We start from the raw sequence: 19,186 nt of genomic DNA on the forward strand, positions 1-19,186 counted from the left end.
GCCAAGCTCATATGTGTCTTTAGTCCCTACGCTCCAGGATGTCACTTTCCTACAGATTTGTTCGAAAATCACGCTGCTGTCCATGTGCTTAACCATGAACAGCTGCGCTGCCCAACAGCTCAGGAACTCCTGGGGTTTCAGAAGTCACGCAGATGGTGGCCAGTGCAAACACTGGAAGGTTGGTTTCCTAATTAATTTTTAAGTATGTCCTTCTCAGATGTTTAACATACGAAGAATGCACATAAAATAGCCCCGAACACCATTTCTCAGAGAAATATCTACCTTCAAAATTCAAAAGACTGAAACAAATCACAGGTGGGTTTATCAAGGTGCCATCTTCTGGCCTTAAAAGACAGTCAGTTTTTTGTCACCTGGTTTCTCTGCTTGGAAGAGACATCAAAATCAGCATCTGTTTGTGCAAATATTCCATTTATTTAATAAACTGGCCAGAAAAATACCACCACAGACCATTCTTTATACCATACAAAACACGTTGAAAAATCCTTCAGTTATGTATAAGTTTATAAAAATAACTTAACACACTATTCTAGAAATCTCAGTAGAAATACATTCGTTACCAGGTAGAAATTTAGGTATAAAGCATTTTGCCCAGAGGGCTGCAGAGTTTACCCCCTATTTACATTGCACTACTAAACTCCTGAGAACCATTTAATAAAAGTAATCCAAACCTTTCTGCTACAACAGAGGGAAGTGAAAAAAAACGGATCAAAAAGCACATTCATTTCCATTACAAAGAGGCATTTTTACCATTTCTTGATAAATATGTATATGCAGTTTATCCAATACAGGAGGAATATTCAAGAATTTGTTATTTTTCATGGAAACCTCTGTTTTAAAAGTATCGTTTTCTTAATTAAATATAAAACAAAGCACAGATGGAACTAGATACAGCTTTTTAGGACATATCTACACAGAAGATTTTTTTCACTGTTGTTTTTTGGGGGTTTAGGGGGGTTTTGTTTGCTTGTTTGTTTGGGGGGGCAGGGGAGTGTTTGGCTGGGGTTTTTTTATTCTACTGGCCCACTAATCTGAGGAAAGTCTCAATACTACTGTGCTCAAAGTGGCCTATGTAGACCTGAAACAGTGCAGCATAGGATAGCTCATCTGGAAAGGAAGAATTTATTCAAATTTAATAAAGTTGCACAGAGCTCTTGGAAGTATTATTCATTCCACATTGGAATTCTGTCAGTTCCAAACTGGATTAATTATAATCAGATAAGCTGCAAAATAAAGCTAAGAAGATCACATCTGTGTTATGTGCATGGTTTTTACTGTCAGGGGAAAAAACCCAAACCTTTCAGTGTGGCAAGGCCTTAATAAAAAATACTTACTTTTCTCACCAAGGAGAACGCTTTCAACAATAAGTATCTCTAAAGTAAACAGTCACAATGGAGTCAGTTTGGAAGTCAAAAAATATGTTATTCTAGATGGCACTAAGCTTTTTTCCCCAAGGATATCTTCTTCCCTGTGATTGAGCTTGTAGATACAATTTCCCCTCCACAGGCATGTGAGCTGGTAAAATGCATGCTCGTGAGGAAACCTTGCAATTGCTGTGTTATAAACCAGTACACAGGGGCACTCAACAATTATCTGAACTTGGGGCAATATTCTTCAGTTCAGAAGCTCTTTGTTCAGGTAAGAAACTGGAGAGGAATAAAAAACCAAACCAAACCAGCTCTTGTCCAGCTGTGCTAGCAGTTCTTCCGTCACTGCCCACCAGACAACGCAGGTTTCAGGCCATGACTTCATGAAAGCATTCGTTAAATGCCCTGCTAAGCAACAGCTCCACAGTCAATATTCCCATTGCGTTGCTAATTGCCAGCCAGTCACCGCAAGTGACCAACTCTCACAGAGCTCTTCTCTCCTCAGGATGAGGGAACGCTCTGGTTAAGATCTACACATTTCTGCAGATGACTGAAGATGACTTCTCCCCAAGTGTTTCTTCTGAATTGCAGGAGTCAGCCACTGCGATGAAAGTCAGTCTCTGGCAAGAGCAAGAATGGGGGTCTTTAACCTCAGCAGCCAGCCTGAAGGGTATTTTCACCAGAACGTTTAGTCACGGACAGAGTGGTGAATATCTTCAGAGAAAGAAAAAGAGACAAATTTTACTGTGTCTAGAATGAATTTTCGCTTCTATAAGATGAACCTGGGCATAGTGCTCAAAACCACAGCCATTTCTTAAAGTAATAAAATAATGAAAAGCATACATTTAAAATCCTTGCCACTAAATAGCACCCACGTATACAAATACCTTTTGTTCTCTTCATTTACCTTATGGTTTTCCTTCTACAGCAGAAAAGTAAGAATTAAGGAAATCACATGGCTTTGTACCACCTTTTGTCTTCATGTTCCCAAAGATAACTTATTTGTTGGGAAAGTGAAGTTAACTCAAGGCTACAGCATTTGAAGACAACATGAACTTTGCCTCTGTACCTTTCTAGATATTACAGAAATGTGAAACTGATTGCTGATGTAGGTATTATGTCTGGGATTTGCATCCTCTGGACAATAGCTAAGAAACACTTGGTAAATCTAGTTTGAAAAAGCCCAGTCTTTGCTGCTTTCAAGTCACATTGAAGAAAACAACATTTTCAAGCATAACTACTTTAAAATTAAAAGGTATCAAAATTCAAGAAGAAAAATTCTACAAAACCTTGTTTAATATTAGAAGTTTACTACGCAAATAATTGCGTAGTTATGCATAGATATAATATAGAAAGGAAAAAAGGAAATCAAACCCACTTCTATCTAAATGGTTCAAAGTTGCAATAATTAGCTATCATCAAAGCCATCTCTCAGGAAAAATAAACTTAGCACAGAATAAAGTCTATACACATTACAGTTATGCAAATAACACTGAAGTACCTAAAGATAATGGGGATCTGAAAGCCCCACAGTTCTCTAAGTAGGAGCTTTGCTGCCTTAAGGCTGCTAGCAGCTCTTCAGAGAACATCAATGAATGATATATCTCTTCCGCTTTCTATAAGCCTGTGAAGCGTTATGCACAAATCAGGAAGACAAATGCATGTCTAATATACATGGCAGAAAAACAGCAACATATTTAAACTATAGTGCATGGCTTGAGATGGAGTTTCCAACTCTCGGTTCTGATCCACCAACTGACAACACTTATTATTATCTCACTTTGAAAGTGATTTGATTAAAAAGTACAAAATTTATCTGCTTTCTTCTCAGCCCAATTGTAAGCTCTGGCTGTGCTCGCCTGTTCCAACAACCGCGGGGACCACAGCTCCCTAGCTCCAGCAAGCCAGCTGGGAGTCATTCGATAATTATTGGAAACAAGAGGCTTGGGACAGAATTTGTTATTCAAGTGAAGACAAAGCCTTAGATCCAATGATTGGAAAGCCATCATTAGCTAACTTGAAGAATCATTCCAGCCTTCAGAAAACACTTTCTCTTCATCACAGATGCTGGATTACACACACCTGTATTTCAAGCAGCGCAGCACAGCTTAGGCTGAGAGGTAATTCTCTGTTAAGGCTGAGGTTCTACCAACCTGTACTCACACTTATCTGTGCTTTGCCTTGCAAGAAGTTCCTTTCAGAGTTCAGGCTTTCTGCAGAATAAAATGCTGCTCCAATAAGAGAAGTGAAATCTGGCTTTAATTTGTAAGCAGTGAGAAATGGGACCCTCACCTCAGTCTTACAGTCTTCTTCAAGTTGAGTAATACCATTTTTTGACCAAGGAATTAGTACTAATGCCAGTAAAGATGTCAGTATTTGACCCTGCAACACTGTCCCTTTCCTGCTCAGATCATACTTCATTTTCCTCAGTTTTTGCATGGATGTAAGATAAAAAATAATCCTAATGTTATCCATCATTCTATTCATCCAGATATGTGCAGTCCTCACAAATTTAAAACAATTTTTAAGCATTTTTTCTATCAAAGAGTACCATGTACCATCTTGCACTTTGTTTTTTGTTTATTGCTGAAGAGATTAAATTAAGTAACATGCTTTAAAAAAAACCCTTTGAAGACTGCCACTAAAAGTGATTGCTGTTCCCTGGAGCTTTTAAATAGTGTATTGCTCCTGAGCCAATTTCTTCCTCCTCCACTCAAACAAATATGATTATCTGAAATTACCTTCCTAAATTATGTCTAATCATCATTCTATTCAGTTTCAATTTTAGCAGCTCAGATGTCCAGAATAAATTATGACTATCATCCTCTCTTCACACTGCATATGCTAATATCCTGCTTGAGTTCACAGGTTTGAATGCCTCAGAGTGCCCCCTCCACAGGGCCTCTGGTAAGATGAAGACCTGCCAACCCTCTTCAAGGGCTTCCAAGAACACCATTAGATGATACTATGGAAAAAAACCCCATAATCCATGTTGCTGATGCTTTGAAGATCATTCAGATTGCTTGCAGTCCATTCCATTAATGGAGCTCATATCGTATTTCTTGTATTTGTGTGGAAACACAAGAGAAGTGGACTTCACTTCTGCAGAGCAGTATCCTGGTGCTCTCTACTAAAATTTGTAGCCAACATATGCAGGTAAAAACACGAATTCTGTACAAAGCCCTACAGAGGTGATATACGGTTTTTGCAGGGATCCTCAGCTAACATAAACTGGTCCTAATGCAACTAAAATCAGGGGAGTATCTCTGATTTCTGCCTAGGAGGAGCTGTGCCCCACCTGTTCTAGAAAATTAAGCTCTTCCTTAAAGAGGAACAGCAAGACAAACACAAGAAAAAAAAATGGTTATGTGGCCTCATGTACTTCACTTTAAAAGTGAAGTCCTAGAGAGAAAAGGAGAGATCTTTAAAAGGGTAGAATTTATTAGAAATAATTGTCGTGTAGCTGGTTCCCTTCCATAGCACCAGTTTAAAAGTTTGAGTACACATATCTAAAAAAAATGAGCTTCGACAATCACTTTAGCAGAAATAGTATTTGAAGCCTTCATAAATGGACCTTTGAGTGGGAGGAAAAGTCTGTACTTCCCAGTAGAGGGAGCACTGGATTTGGGGAGACCAAAAATATTTCACAAATGAACAACACTAAAAAAAAAAATCCCAGCTTAAACCTAAATGTTAGATTTTTCTAATTATTACAAACAGATCATTTCCTGTCCTTCCCTTCCCTCCTACTTTCCCCTAAATTCAGACCTCTTTAATAGAGCTCTGCTGTTCAGATTTCCAACACCTTACCCCAGAATGCTATGGAAGCTGAGATACGAGGTGACTTCATATACAAACCTCTGCACAGACAGGATGAATTCCTATGGTGCTGTCCAGCTGTTCTTTTGTCATCCCACATTTAATAGCAGCTGCAAACCCTTGGGTGACTTCTCCAGCATTTGGACCAAGGACATGGAAACCAATGACTCTCTCCTAAATAGCAAAGATAATGAAATGCAAGCACAGTCATGCATTCAGTTCTCTTTAGACGACATGTAAAGTTTTCTTACTCAGAGTACATAATTCCGTCAAACATACCACAAATTCACGTAACCACACAAATGTGAACTATCATTAGCATCAAAAAATGGGAGATAGCCGGTATAGTTTTGTTGTCTTTTCAAAAAGGAAAAGATTCAACTAGGAACTCAAGAATCACCTTCCTCACAAAGTTTTGTGCACAAGTCCTCTGTTCACATCATCAGCATAAAAATTTAACACACACCATGGTCTATGCTTGATTATTGCCTGTGTCCAAACTGCAAATATTTAAATTTTATTCAGACAAGCTATTCCACCAATTTTGACAGATCGCTTGCCTAAGTAAAGATGAGCACCTTGCACAAAGGTTTGTAACATGAGGGCCTGTGCTAGGTGGCTACATGCTGTGTATCAATTGAAGAAATTTCAGTTTGATAGCTGCTTGCAGGAAAAGGCCACAAGCTGAAGCTCTGGTTATCCAGATATTGCAAGAGATGCATTGTAACTAAACTGACAACTACTCCTGTTGCAGTGTTCACTGTCACTGGGAGAGAATGTCCCTAGAGACTGGCAAAACACACTGAACGCCATCAAGTTACACGGAAGATACTGTTACTTCACACTTCTCACATCTGTACTACTGTCCAACTGCAAAATACATCAAACCGTGTTATATCCTCAGCAAACACTCAGCAGAACAAGCTGTACTGACTTGACTTGCTTTTCTCAAAGAAAAACTTGCTTGTCTAAGAAAAGCAAGTCTCTAGCAAATGTCAATTGCCAGGGGGGCTTCAATGGCTTTCAGGGCGTTAATCAGATTTTGCTGAACATAGATGTAGCCTAGTTGGGTATCAAAAGTTATCTGCTCCTCCTGCAAAATATCACATATAAGGTAGTCTGGATACTTAGTACACTGAAAGGTTAGATTTCTTTCACTAAGCCTGAGGACTGAGACTGACCACAGGGTTTATTTAGATAAGAAAAGCTATAATTATGTAATAACTGAAATTGAATTATCCTTATTTTCCTTTAAAAATATGTACACACGTAAAAATAAAACCATATTAATAAAACTGGGGTAAACTACAGTTTTTAACAGTTACTGAACAAAGTTTTCATCCAGGCTAGCTTTTAGACACTTAAACACGTTCCAAATTTTCAAGACAAGAAGTGGAAACAAATGAATAAAACACTTTAAATCGCCGTTAAGCCTTTTCACTTTCTTAAGTAACTTTGGATTCGGAACATGGGTTCTAAAGTAGTTTCCACACTAGCACAAACTCCTCCAGAAAGAGATGGGCAAAACCAGACAGGTTTGTAAATTTTACAAAACGGTGACATGACGCTTAAAAGGACTGCAGTAAAATAAATCTGTATCAAGATTTATCATATTATTAAAATCAACCAAGCTTTTATTGAACAGATGATGATCATTCAGAGGGAGGCATACCAATTCTTTGATGAATTAGTAATATTGTTTGTGCTTTAGCAGGTACTAGACATTTCCGTAGCCAGGAAGTTTTACCCTACTCCAACGATAATCCTGTCATGATCGCCCTAAATGAGATTTGTACAGGTAAAATACATTAATCCTGTCAGAACGATCTCAAGAGTTTTTACAGACAAATGTGGATTTGCAGAAGTAACAAGTTGTGATGGTTTCTGTGACCTCAATTTCAGAGAGAAGAATCTCCCAGGAAAGAATGTCCCAGTTTGGGGAAGAGAGAATAAGATAAACAGGTAAGATTTCTAAACATTTTTACATGCATTGATTCACTCACTTTTCAAATTTAACGAACAGTCTTAGAGATCTCTACTTCTTATTTTACATAAATGGAAAAAGTACCATCTACTGATGGTAACGGCAGAATTTTGTATTCTACTGAGGGCCAATTTTTAATAAACAAAAGTACTGTATCATTATAAATATTTAATAAATTTTAAAAGGTATATAAATTTAAATTATTTTTTAATTTGTTAAAAATAACCTATTTACAGCTGTGTTTTCAATGGTCCCTGAACACAGAGCTGCTGTTTTCCCTGGAAGGAAACACGCACTTACGTTATCTTGAATATTGCAGATTATCTTTGCATAGCATTTGTTGTTGTCTCTGGATGGCACAGTCCATTCCAGTGGCCAGAAATGACTATGGTACACCTGGAAATACAACACAGGTTAAAAAAAATAAAGTTGTGTAATTCCACAGCAGAGCGCGCCATTTTCCAAAATGAGCAGATTATCTTAATTTGTCTTTTCTACCTACAAAAGCAGAGCTTTACTACTGACTGCAATTGCTTTTAGAAAAGCTTTAAACAATTGTGACACAGCACAAAGATAAACTATTAACTAATAACTCTCTATTAGTGACTGGCCACGCATGCAGAATTTGCAACACCTGAAATCCAGGTGAGACTCTTTCTCCTTGATGAACGCCAAAGAAGGAAGCCTCTACAAAACAAGCACTAGTGTCACCTAATAATTAAAAAAAAAAATAAACAGCTCTAAGTGTATTACACGTCCAGGAAGCAGTTCACCATGCTCTCATTAAAGTAGACAAATACAAGCTTCCCTCACAAAAGACTGTATTGTCTTTGGGTCTACCCAGGATGAAGGCAAAACTGTTTCTCAGAGCAGAGGAGGATGAAATGGCCTCAGTCTGGGTTCAGGAGACATGAGGGCACGCTTTTTTGCATGGTCTCTCAGATTATGTATCACTGCAAGAGTGAAAGTACATATAAAAAAACCCAAACAAACAACAAAAACCCCAACAAAAACCTGCTTGTCCACCTGTCACAGCATGTATCTCAGAAAACAATGGGGTGTTTTGAGGCACAGTTCCACCCAGAACTCTCAACAGCTCCCATGATAAGCTAACCTCAGAATGATTACTATTTGAAAGAGGTTTTTAATTGATCACAACTCCAGTAAAAATATGTTCCTGCACAAACTAGGAGAGTCAGCTCAATGTTTTCCATATTAATGAGGTTAAAAAGGCGTCACTATCTGAAACTGAAGGTAACAGATCTGAATGACAGATGCAACTCAATAATCCTACTGAAGCTTGCAGAAGCCAATATGGTGACATGACAAAAGAGGTCAGAATAAACTAAATTAGGACTCAGCCAGAACATAAATGCTTCTGGATGCACATTTTCAAAAATGGTTCTGAAAACGGAAAGTGCATTTTCCACAAAGAAAGGTCCAGTGTTTCACATGTAATGGCAAGAATTTATCTCAATTAAAAAAAAAAAAATGACAGTGTATATACAAACTTTGTGGAGAGAACAGAATTTAAATCCCTGCCCTGTAGTCAGGTTAACAGCACTTGACACACTGCCATAAATAAAGTAAATAAGTCATATTTACTTCTTTTCTCCACAGTCCAAGTAAAAAAATATAACTGGCAAAGCTAAGAGGGGGAGACAAGTTCTCAACTTCATGAGCCATCATGTGTCTGCTTATTTCCCCAAATAATGCTCCTCAGGTGATCTTCACAGGACATAAAAGTTCAGCTTATTGTCAGACTCCCTCCTCTCACATTTTCTGTAATGTGGTCTGTACAATATTTTGTAAGAATAGCCTCAGGCACTAAGTGCTTACATATGTCTAATTTCACTCTTGGCCAGTAGTCCTAGCCAATGAAAAGGGATCACTCACGTGAGTAAAATCAAGTACATACCTCCTTGCAGAATCAAAATAAACAGCAGAAATGAGCATAAAAACATTTGGCTTTATAGAGAAAAAAACTGGGAATTTGCCACACTAGCTACAAAAAGCTCCAATTTGACATTAAAACCAATGTATTGCTTCCAACACATACCCAGCTTTAATTTGTCCTAAATATTTCCAGACACAAATAAACCTTTATTTTTTTGTAACCAAATATTCCATCTTCAAGCCCTGTTTGCCAAAAATAGAACATATTTGCAACTGGAGCTATTGGAATTGTGGACTATTTTTATAACATGTCTAGGAAGTGCCAAGGAAGATAAAAATGTAACTAGTCACCTCCTGCCCTTACATCAGAGCATAGAATGCTGCTTTAGTTGACTCTTATTTTAAATTACAAATTGGAAACTTAAAATCCAGATGAAATTAAGGCATTTACCTCAATGTTTTCCTCCCCAAACTTCTCCACTGCAGCCTCTTCAGAATACCCACAGGCTCCATACTCCAGAGGAGTGAAAACAGTGGTTGGAACATTCACATAGTCACACTGTGTGTCATTCAAAACAAAACAAAACGTCACACCACATTAGTAATAAGATCAGCACAATGGGTAAAAATTGAGCAGTCTGCAATTCAAAAAGGAAAAAAAACTTGGATTATTCATAATTCTGAAAGCTACTTTTTTTTAATTTAAAAATGTGTTTTAAATTAAGCTATAGTTTTGGTGTTGTCCCTCTCAGAGATATTAACTAGAGCAAGAACAGAACGACACTTTAAAGCCACACTGACATTAGTATGCACAGATTAAAAGGAAGAGGAAACTCAGTGCCCTGCTTTAAAATGTCCCAGATCACAGGTCTCACTGGAGATAAACAGTAAATTGTTCAACTGCTTCTACAGAGTGTGCTATTTTAACCAGGAATGCTGCAAAGAAAAAACAACCATCAGCTGCGGCCTAGGAGATGCCAAAGAACCAAATACATAACTACAGGCACTTGGAGGGAAAGCTAGAACTAGAGCTGATCATATGTGCCTGATCACATCCCATGAAAGGCAAACACTGACCCCTGACTTCACTGGAGCTTTAGGGTGTCCTACAGGCTCACTCTCTGGGCAACCTGCTTACACTTGACCACCCTCATCATAAAGAAGTTTTTTCTTAAGTTTAAATGGAATTTTCCTGTGTTTCAGTTTGAACCCATTGCTCCTTGTCCTTGCACTTTATACCACTGAAAAGAGTCTGGCTTCATCTCCTTTACTCTCTACCATCACGTAGGAACACACATTGATATAAGAGCCTCCCAAGCCATCTCTTCTGCAAGTTATAAAAAGTCCCAGCTGTCTCGGCTGTGTCTCCTTCTGTGTCAGATGCTCCAAGCCCTTAATCATAGTCACAGCCCTTTGTTGGACTCGCCCTAGTATGTCCATATCCTTCTTCTACTGGGGAGCCCCAAACTGGACACAAAATCCAAACCTGTCTCGCCAGTGCCAAATGGAGGGGAAAAGGCCACATCCCTCCACCCACTGGCAATGCCCTGCCAGGATGCATCTGCAGGATGCAGTCCAGGATGCCACCGGCCTTCTTTGCTATGAGGCCACAGTGTTGGCTCACAGTCAGCTTGTCCTCCAGACCCCCTGGAGCCTTCTCTACACAGTTGCTTTCCAGCTGCTGGGTCCCCAGCCTGTGCCCGTGCATGGGGTTACACCTCCCCAGGTGCAGGACTTGCAATTCTCCTTGCTGAATTTCATGACATTACTGTCAGTCCATTTCTCCAGTCTGACAAGGTCTCTCTGAGTGACAACACAACCATCTGCTGCGTCAGTCACTCCCCATATCTGCAAACTTGCTGAGGGTGCACTCTGTCTTATCATCCAGATCAGTAGTGAAGATGTCAAACAGTACTGACCGAGGAGCCAACCCCATGGGACCCCACCAGTGACCCGCCTCCAACTGGTCTGTGTAATGCTGGTCACAACCCTTTAAGCCTGGCAGTATTGTCCCAAAACAGGGTTCTTTACCTGGTGTGCATACAAATGAGCCAAATTTAGCACACAGAGATGAGATATTGTTTATTGCAGGGCTGCACGAGTCTGGATGCTGGAATGAAGCCAGCATGCCAGCAAGAAAAGTAAAAGGTGTTATATACAAAATCTTATCACTATGTTCACACCCTAAAGAGCCAATTGGTCACAGATTTGCATATTGCATTACATAATCCTTTTAGCATAAAATGAGCAACATTTAGCTAAAGGACACTTTATCCAACAGTCTCGAAATACGTGTTAAAGAAAAACTTAACTAATTGTGTGGGCTGCAGAATGTCTAAAGCTGCAAGGTCAGTAGTGTCTGTAGTTCGCGATTGGGTGTTTTGCAAGTCACTCTTATCTTTGTTATATGAGTGGACTGACCTAAAACTGAAAGGATTTACGTATCTTTAGGTTAGCAATTGCAAACAGGATTCATTCTTTCAAGCAATGACAGCAGTTCAGCCAGTTTTCAGCCCACCTCACTGCCCACTTACCTGACCTGTACTTAATTGGTTTGTCTATGAGCATGTTATGGGACACAGCATCAAAAGCCTTACTGGAGTCAAAGCAAACAATATCCACTGCTGTCCCCATATCCACCAAATTAGTCATTTTTTCACAGAAGGCCAGCAGGCTGGTCAGCTCTGATTTCTAGTGATTTTGATTTCTACGGATTTCAACTCTATTTAATTTGTGACAGGATCAACTAAGATGCTGCTTCGTATTCTTTCCTCATCTATCCATAAGACTTCACTACATTTCATACAATCACCCAGACTTGTTACAACAGCAAAGTAAGCTAGGTTCCCATTTAAGTAGTTACTCATTTCTTGAATTCACTGAAAGAGATGATGCTTTCTTTGGCAGCATAAGGATTTTCGTACCTTGAGAGACAGTTATCTGGCATAAAATGGAAATTAAGACATACCCATAGTATTGCAGCAAGAAAAAAAATTCTGGCTCCAGCTACATTTTCCATAAATTTTGCCTGGCTGATATAATGACATTATGCACACTGATTCAGGATTCTGTTACCGCAATACCTGCCAGCCTAAAACAAACAACTCAATCAGGCTCTAAATCTGACCGACAGCTGAACTTGATATGAATACAGCAGGCTCTGAAAAAGAAAAACCTTTATGCTCATGCCCTGTGGTTATGAAGCTGAGACAAGCACCCACATTGATGGCGCTTGGATAACAGTTCTTTAAAGGCGCTCTCCTTTCCTTCTGGTTTAAACATAAGGTGTAAATGAGCACCCATGTTACTCCTATTTGGACTAGCATACCTTGACTGAAACCTACAAGTGCACTAGTATGAAACATAAACACTGAATTGACAAATTCAACATCTCAGGTATAAGTACATGCTGACTTACTGGTACATTTGATCTTCCTTTGTGTCTATATTAAATTATAAACAGAACTATGTCTTACATTGAAAACATGGATAAGAAGTGAAAAAATTAGTGGAAATAACATTGAAAATGAAGAGCATCATGAACCCCTTTTATACTCTGGGGACCGTAGGTAGGTTTAGTAAACTGCCTATGAATTAGAGTTAAAGCATTTAATGAGATGGGAACGAATGCTGACTTTTACGGAAGACAGTAGAGTTAAAAACAAGCTAAATGATCTCAGTTAATTGTAGTATCATTATACTCTGAGAGAAAAATAAAACCTCTTAATAGGAAAAAAAAGAGCACTGCAGAATCCATAAGGTATTAATTTCATCCTACACAATCAGCAGAACATATCTGCAGTAATAACTTTGCAAGCGGAAAATTAAAGTGATCATCAGAGCTAACACTTAAAAGCCCACTGAGTTTTCCACGAACAATCAGACTTGCATTCTGGACTTAGGAATAGAGCAACAATAGTGTTTTGTGGCAACTGGTTCCTTACCTTAGTGGTTGCCCCAGCATAAAGCCGTTGAACTAACAATCTTCCTGCCTGGATTGCCACCGGTGTGAGCTCCAGCTTGTCCTGCAGTATATCACCAACAGCATAGATATATGGCACATTTGTTTGCTCCTCATCGCTGACAGGAATTTTTCCTGTTCTGAAATTTGAATTAACAAGAAAAAAGATTTAACTATTCTGCTGCGAAGACTGGAGGTCTGGATAACCTTGCAGGAGTTAGGCCCTTTAGCTTTAAGAGAAAGACACATATTTAAAGTATGAGGAAAAGAAGTCATGTTCGTAGTCATACAGTCTTGGGCAAGAACATAACGTAGTGCAAATTTTACCAAAACCTAGAGCAATTTACACACCAAATAAAGAGGCAGCCTGTGAAGATGAAATTCACCTCAACATCCTCAAACACCCTCTACTACCAGCTGAGCGGTGTACAGGCAACCTTGAGGAATGACAGGAAGAGATATTCTTCCACTTGAGCTGTAGGACAAAAGAATTTCTCCACTATTGAAATTCCAGTTCTGTGGCTGAGGCAGTTTCTATAAGCTTACCCTTCAGGCTTCTGCACAGAGACTGGTCAAACTGTTAGACACGCTACTTAAGCGACAGCCAGCAAGCTTTTTAGCATTAAGTGTACTGAGCTAATGGAAGTTTTTAATTATTAATATTTCCTACTTCATTAATAAATAAAATAGTGCAGTAACCACTGCAGGAAACACATGTAATAGGGAAACCTAATCAGACGGGCACAGAAAGAGTCATGCAGTTACTTGAGGGACCAGCAGTGATTCCCGTATTAAAATCCAATTTTCTCAATTTTGCTCTCGCTAACAAATATACAGTTCATGGTAGTAATTTTATAGTTCATTCTATTAAGCTAATAATAGGTGTCCTAATGCCAGAAAGATGCGTGCTGCTCTACAAGACAACCTGAGTCTGACAATTTTGAGTGGCCCAAAATTTCCACTTATTTAGAACATCACAACAGCTCCCTTCAGCAACATCGGTCACTATGTTCTCCCACAGACCACCAAGGCAAGTTTATGGTCCTGCATCTTGTCTTCAAAGGGAACATCATCTAGGACAGACACACCTAGAAGATGTTTTGGTTACAAATACTGAAAATGTTACCCATAGCTCCACTCCCTGGTGCAACAACCTCACTACATTAAACATGAAATGCTCCTCTACAGGAGACAGACTGTTCCCAAGGGATGCTCTAAGGCAAGAAATAAACTCCTCTAAAATGTAAAACACATCACCAACGGCAACTGCGAGTCTAAGCAATGCTACTTTGACTACATTTTAAAATAAACATATAGCAGCATTTGCACTAAAAACATAAACAAACCACGCCACACTAAAAGCCTGTATGAACGAACAGATCTCTGCCCCAAGAGGTAGCAGAGAGGAAAAAAGAAATAAAAAGGAAACAGGAATAAGAGTATGAGGAACAACTGACAGATGCTAGAAAGCCCAGTCATTGGAAGAAGCTGAGACTGACCTGTGAACCTAGACAGAATGGAAAGACACTTTTGACTCCCAGTATTTAGGAACTGACATTTCAGTATCAAAAAAGCAAACGTGGCAGCACTACGGCAGAAAATGCAGCTATCTGCTACATGGTCTCCTATCCCAGCGTATGCAAACAGGAAACAATTTTTTCCTCAAAGCATTTGAATGTCTGCGCCCCACTACCACTACAATAACAAATGAGAGAAGCTCAGCAGTCAGTAGCGTACAGACAGCCAGCTGTCCTTACTTTTCATTTATCTGCACTCCAACTTTGTCCAAACCGATGTTTCTTGTGCACGAATCTCTTCCAATTGCTATCAATACCTGCAAAACAGCAATGCATGTTACCGATTTTTTTAAAACCTCAAAGGAGCATTTGCATGTAGCTATCTATTTTCATTATATATTATACTAAAGATTAGTACCTAAGGCTCAGTCACATTAAGATAAGTTTGTTATCCATTGTACACTCATTGAGTTCAAGACAAGCCACACCATCACCATGGCCTAAGAAAAACAGGTCTTAATGATAAGATTAAATACAGCCAAATAGCTTTCCCTGGAAAAATACACCAGGAGTATTCTAAATGAACTGGTTAAGGTCAGATTCTTTATTTATTTCTTTACATTTTTATACCAAAGTGTTATACCATAACCCTACCAGAGCAGATGACCTCAAAATGCTCCACAAGGAAAGGACTCTTTAGGAAGGAAACTCAGATGCTTAGGCAAATAGAAAGACCCTAAAATAATATTTGTTTTGATCATAAAATATCATTTACTTATATAGGCTCTCAGCCAAGTCACTGCCAAAGAATATCACTTGCTTGATATTATTTGTTTGAACAGTTGTCCAGAATGATGGACAGACCAGGCCAAATTCTTAGCCATCCTGTCAACGTGACTACCTTCAGAAGCAAAACAAGTTCCAGCCAATACTACCACAAGGAAAAGCACTATGTGCTTCACAGTCTTGGACAACTGCCCAGGTAACTACGCTATGCTTCTCATATGACAATCAAGAACTGTGCTGAAGGAATTCTAGATCTGCTTCAAGTCTTTTAGATAACCAAGCATTCCATACCTTCAGAGCTGAAGGTCTTAAAATGCATCACACACAGCTCATAGCTTCTTTGAGGAGAGACAGCATTAATGAAAAGATGGCAGTGATTTGCTGGCTAAAAAGCTTTCACTACTATGGACCAGGAAAAATAGTACTACAACACTGTGCAACAGCACTGTTGTTCTTAAACCTTCTCATAATATTAGCCCTCAGATGCACTCAGGCATGTCCTTCTTATGGGATGACCGATGCACTATACAGGTAAACGAGGTCATTGGCACACAGTATTTGCACTCTAAAATCCCAGGCTGGCAAGTGCGTGCCTTCATGCATTTTGGGTAATTCCAAATGCTTTATTCAAGACTTTTTTTTTTTTTCCCCAGCATCAAGCTTAAGAAAACGAGTGAGGTGAGGGATGATGGAAACAGTCAATCCAACATATAATGGCATACCTGCACACTGCAATTTTACTGTTTCAAGTGTGTAATGAAGTTCCCTGACTGACTTGCCACAGGCCATTAGTTGTTTCTGTGAAAATGCTGGGTCCACAATAGGTCTTGAGAGGACATGACACCTGTTTGTTTAGCTCTTGCAGAGATCATTGTTTTGCACTAACTCCAGATCATGTTTTAGTTACTATGAAAGCTATTAGAAATGATCACTTATTGTTTACATCAAACATCCCACTGGGGAAAACTGCAACTGATTCCACATGACCAAGCACATCTACATTGCTAAGCTAAGAAACAGGTTTCAAAAGCATGCAAGTGCATACAGGACTCATGCCCATGGATTCTGGGACTTTTGTCACATTAATTACCTCTTGATTGTGTGCAATTAGCATATTGTAGTGATTAAAACAACTTTTAAAAATCTAAACTATGGATAAAAACACCCCACAAAATCTCAGCATTAAATGGAAGGTTATCTCATGTTCTTCGTGTATATAGACAGGACTCACAGTATTGTATTCGCCTTCAATTATTTCATTCCCATTTGTGGACTTTGCTATAACTTTCAGTCTTCCAGGAGTTCCTTCCTCAATCTGCTCGACCTACAACATTAAACAAAAAAAAAAAAAGTTTTGTTTCAAATAAAGGTATGCAAATGTCCCACCACATACCTTATAATTGAAAATGAGTGTTCAACCATCGCCTAAAATTCAAGTGTTCATTGTAAAGATATTTTCACCTTTCTCTAGATTTGTGATTACTACTTACATATTTAAACATTTTGGTTTATCTCCATGCATTTATTCTTATGACCAACGCAATAAGACTTTGTTTATAAAAGTTGATTAATAGCTAAGTTCTCATCCAAGTCCACCACATGAGCTGCTGGTATCAACTGGGGCAGAAGAGGTGAGGAGGAAGGGAACTCTTGCAAGGCTTGGAAAAAAACATTAGATATTTTCTCTAACTGCACCCTGAGGGTCATTGTGCCTTCCATCCATGGGAAGCCAGAGTCACAGCCCAGTCCTTAAGCAGTAAAAGCCTTTGCCCTGTTTCACTATTAGTCCAACATGTAAAGCTGCCATGGCCTTGCAGGACAGGGCAGCAGCTGGCTCTAAATGGCTGAAAAGAATACCATCAGCTTAAGAAAAATGCTCTTTGGAGTTCCCCAGGGTCAGGTGAAATAAATATTCCTAGCTTTAGCTACAGATCCAGCTGCACCAAAAAAACCCCACCACAAACTGTGAAGGTGAATCTTCTTGCAACTGTGCTCTTTTTTTCAGAGTAATAAAAAATAAATGTTTGTTTAAAAGAAAACAAACCCCAAAACACTCCCCTTTCCAGACCCCACCCCTCCATATACCAGAAAACAAGAAGATTATTTTCCAAGAACTCCTTTTTCCTCTGATAAATAAATCAGCTACACAAGCAAAGGGACTTTGAAGCTACATAGGTGGATTCTCTTCTGTCCTCATCAATGTTCACTGGACTGTGAGGAAAGGACTGGAAACCCTCAGCGACTCTCCTTCCCTTACCCTCCCTGGAACGGCAAGGCGTCCCCGCTGCTTCCCACGGCTGGCTGTATGTTCAAGAGACATGTACACGTGCAACACTAAATTCTGGGATATTTTTACTGTTCATTCCACAGAAGAAAAGGTACTTTTCAACAGCTGCTCTAGCTCCTACTTCATATTCAGTATTTGAAGACAGAAACAGCAAAATTTCTGATGGAAGTTCTCCTCCCCTTTTTAATTTAAAAAACCCCAAACCTTGTTTGCCATTCTACCAACTATGTTAAACTGCTTCTATACAAAGGCATTATTTATAATTCTTCATCTTCTCTCTTCAAATAACCCAACAAAGGGTTTTAATAAGCACAACATGCATAACTTCAAAAACGATGTTTGAAAGAGATGAGAAGACTTGCTAAAAACATATCCAGCAATTTGAATCTAAGGATATGCTCAACTAAAAACAGGGCCAAATGTTTTATTCCCATTGAAATCACAGACATGTAGCAAAGGGACAAGGTAAAATACACAGAAGTGTATTTTATGACTAGGGTGATGGACTGCTCTTTGGATGCATGTGAAGGAGACCACTCACCGTTTAGTTGAAATAGAATAGAATAATTTTGGTTGGAAGAGACCCTCAGGATCATCGAGTCCAGCCACATCCTAACTCTAGCACTAAACCGTGTCCTTAAATGGTTTGAGGCTTTAAGAAGGGCAGGAAGCTTTTACACCTTTAACCTCGGCCCCAGTAAGGCAGCACTTCCCTCAGAAGTGGGTCAGTTGAGCCTTCTGCTCCCTTTAGAAGAGTCTCCTGCAATCACAATCCACCTTTCTTTGTCTTGCAGTTGTATCTGTTGCAGGGTGACCTTGTGCCCTCTTACCACCTCCCTCAATACTGCAGTTGTCCCCTCTTACCACCTCCCTCAATATTGCAGTTTGGTTCTTCAGTAGTTTTGGTCCACTCTACTCTCTACGATCCTCCTCCTTCTAGGCCAGGCAGCTGCCACTGACCCCTTATTTCAAGTTGCTGAGTTCCCCATACAGGGCCTCATAGGCACCTGCTGGGAGGGTGGTGAGTCACCGCAGCTGGAACTCGAACCCACAACCCCTGGTTTATAAGCCTCATCCACTGGGGCTCCACTATGATCTGCATCTTTTAAAACTGGCTTCCTCCTTTTCCAGAAAAGCCTACAAAAAGCTGCATCTGAAAGAAGCTATATAATCACCCCTGCTTTTCATACGGGATGGGATTTCCACAACACAAACATGCATAAAAACAAGGTTCCCTGAAACCTTGACTTCTCACAGCAAATCTCTTACACTCTGTGAGAGGGGGTCAGATACACAGTGTGGTACCTGGCAAGTGCATTTTTTAAGGTACTCTTGATATTGCTAAGGGTGAAAATTAACAGTCTTCACTCGATTTAATACTTTCATCTCCAAAGTATTCAACTCTGTAACATACTGGTTTAACACAAAATTGAACACTGCTTAATACATTATTTCCTGTTTCACAATAATTAAGCTTTAATTGTAAAAAGAACATTGAGAAAAATGCTGTTAGCACCCTCTGAAGCCTTTGATAAGGCAATTTTACATTAG

The 19,186-nt window shown here is 39.3% G+C and overlaps 1 protein-coding gene across 5 annotated transcripts in view; it reads right to left on the bottom strand.

Moving 5' to 3' along the window:
* Positions 1 to 464: 464 nt before the first annotated feature.
* Positions 465 to 19,186, bottom strand: part of TXNRD1 (thioredoxin reductase 1) — a 52,136-nt gene continuing 33,414 nt past the window's right edge. For all 5 annotated transcript variants that reach the window (XM_065630772.1, XM_065630796.1, XM_065630782.1 and 2 more), the window contains exons 9-15: positions 16,580 to 16,672; positions 14,803 to 14,879; positions 13,029 to 13,185; positions 9,536 to 9,643; positions 7,489 to 7,584; positions 5,244 to 5,378; positions 465 to 2,099 (exon numbers count right to left, since the gene is read on the bottom strand). In XM_065630772.1, the coding sequence (XP_065486844.1) occupies positions 2,037 to 2,099; positions 5,244 to 5,378; positions 7,489 to 7,584; positions 9,536 to 9,643; positions 13,029 to 13,185; positions 14,803 to 14,879; positions 16,580 to 16,672 (729 nt within the window). In that variant the 3' untranslated portion in view covers positions 465 to 2,036. The remainder of the gene's footprint in view (positions 2,100 to 5,243; positions 5,379 to 7,488; positions 7,585 to 9,535; positions 9,644 to 13,028; positions 13,186 to 14,802; positions 14,880 to 16,579; positions 16,673 to 19,186) is intronic.

Source organism: Caloenas nicobarica, chromosome 1 (genome assembly GCF_036013445.1).
Source record: "Caloenas nicobarica isolate bCalNic1 chromosome 1, bCalNic1.hap1, whole genome shotgun sequence".
Lineage (NCBI taxonomy): Eukaryota > Metazoa > Chordata > Aves > Columbiformes > Columbidae > Caloenas > Caloenas nicobarica.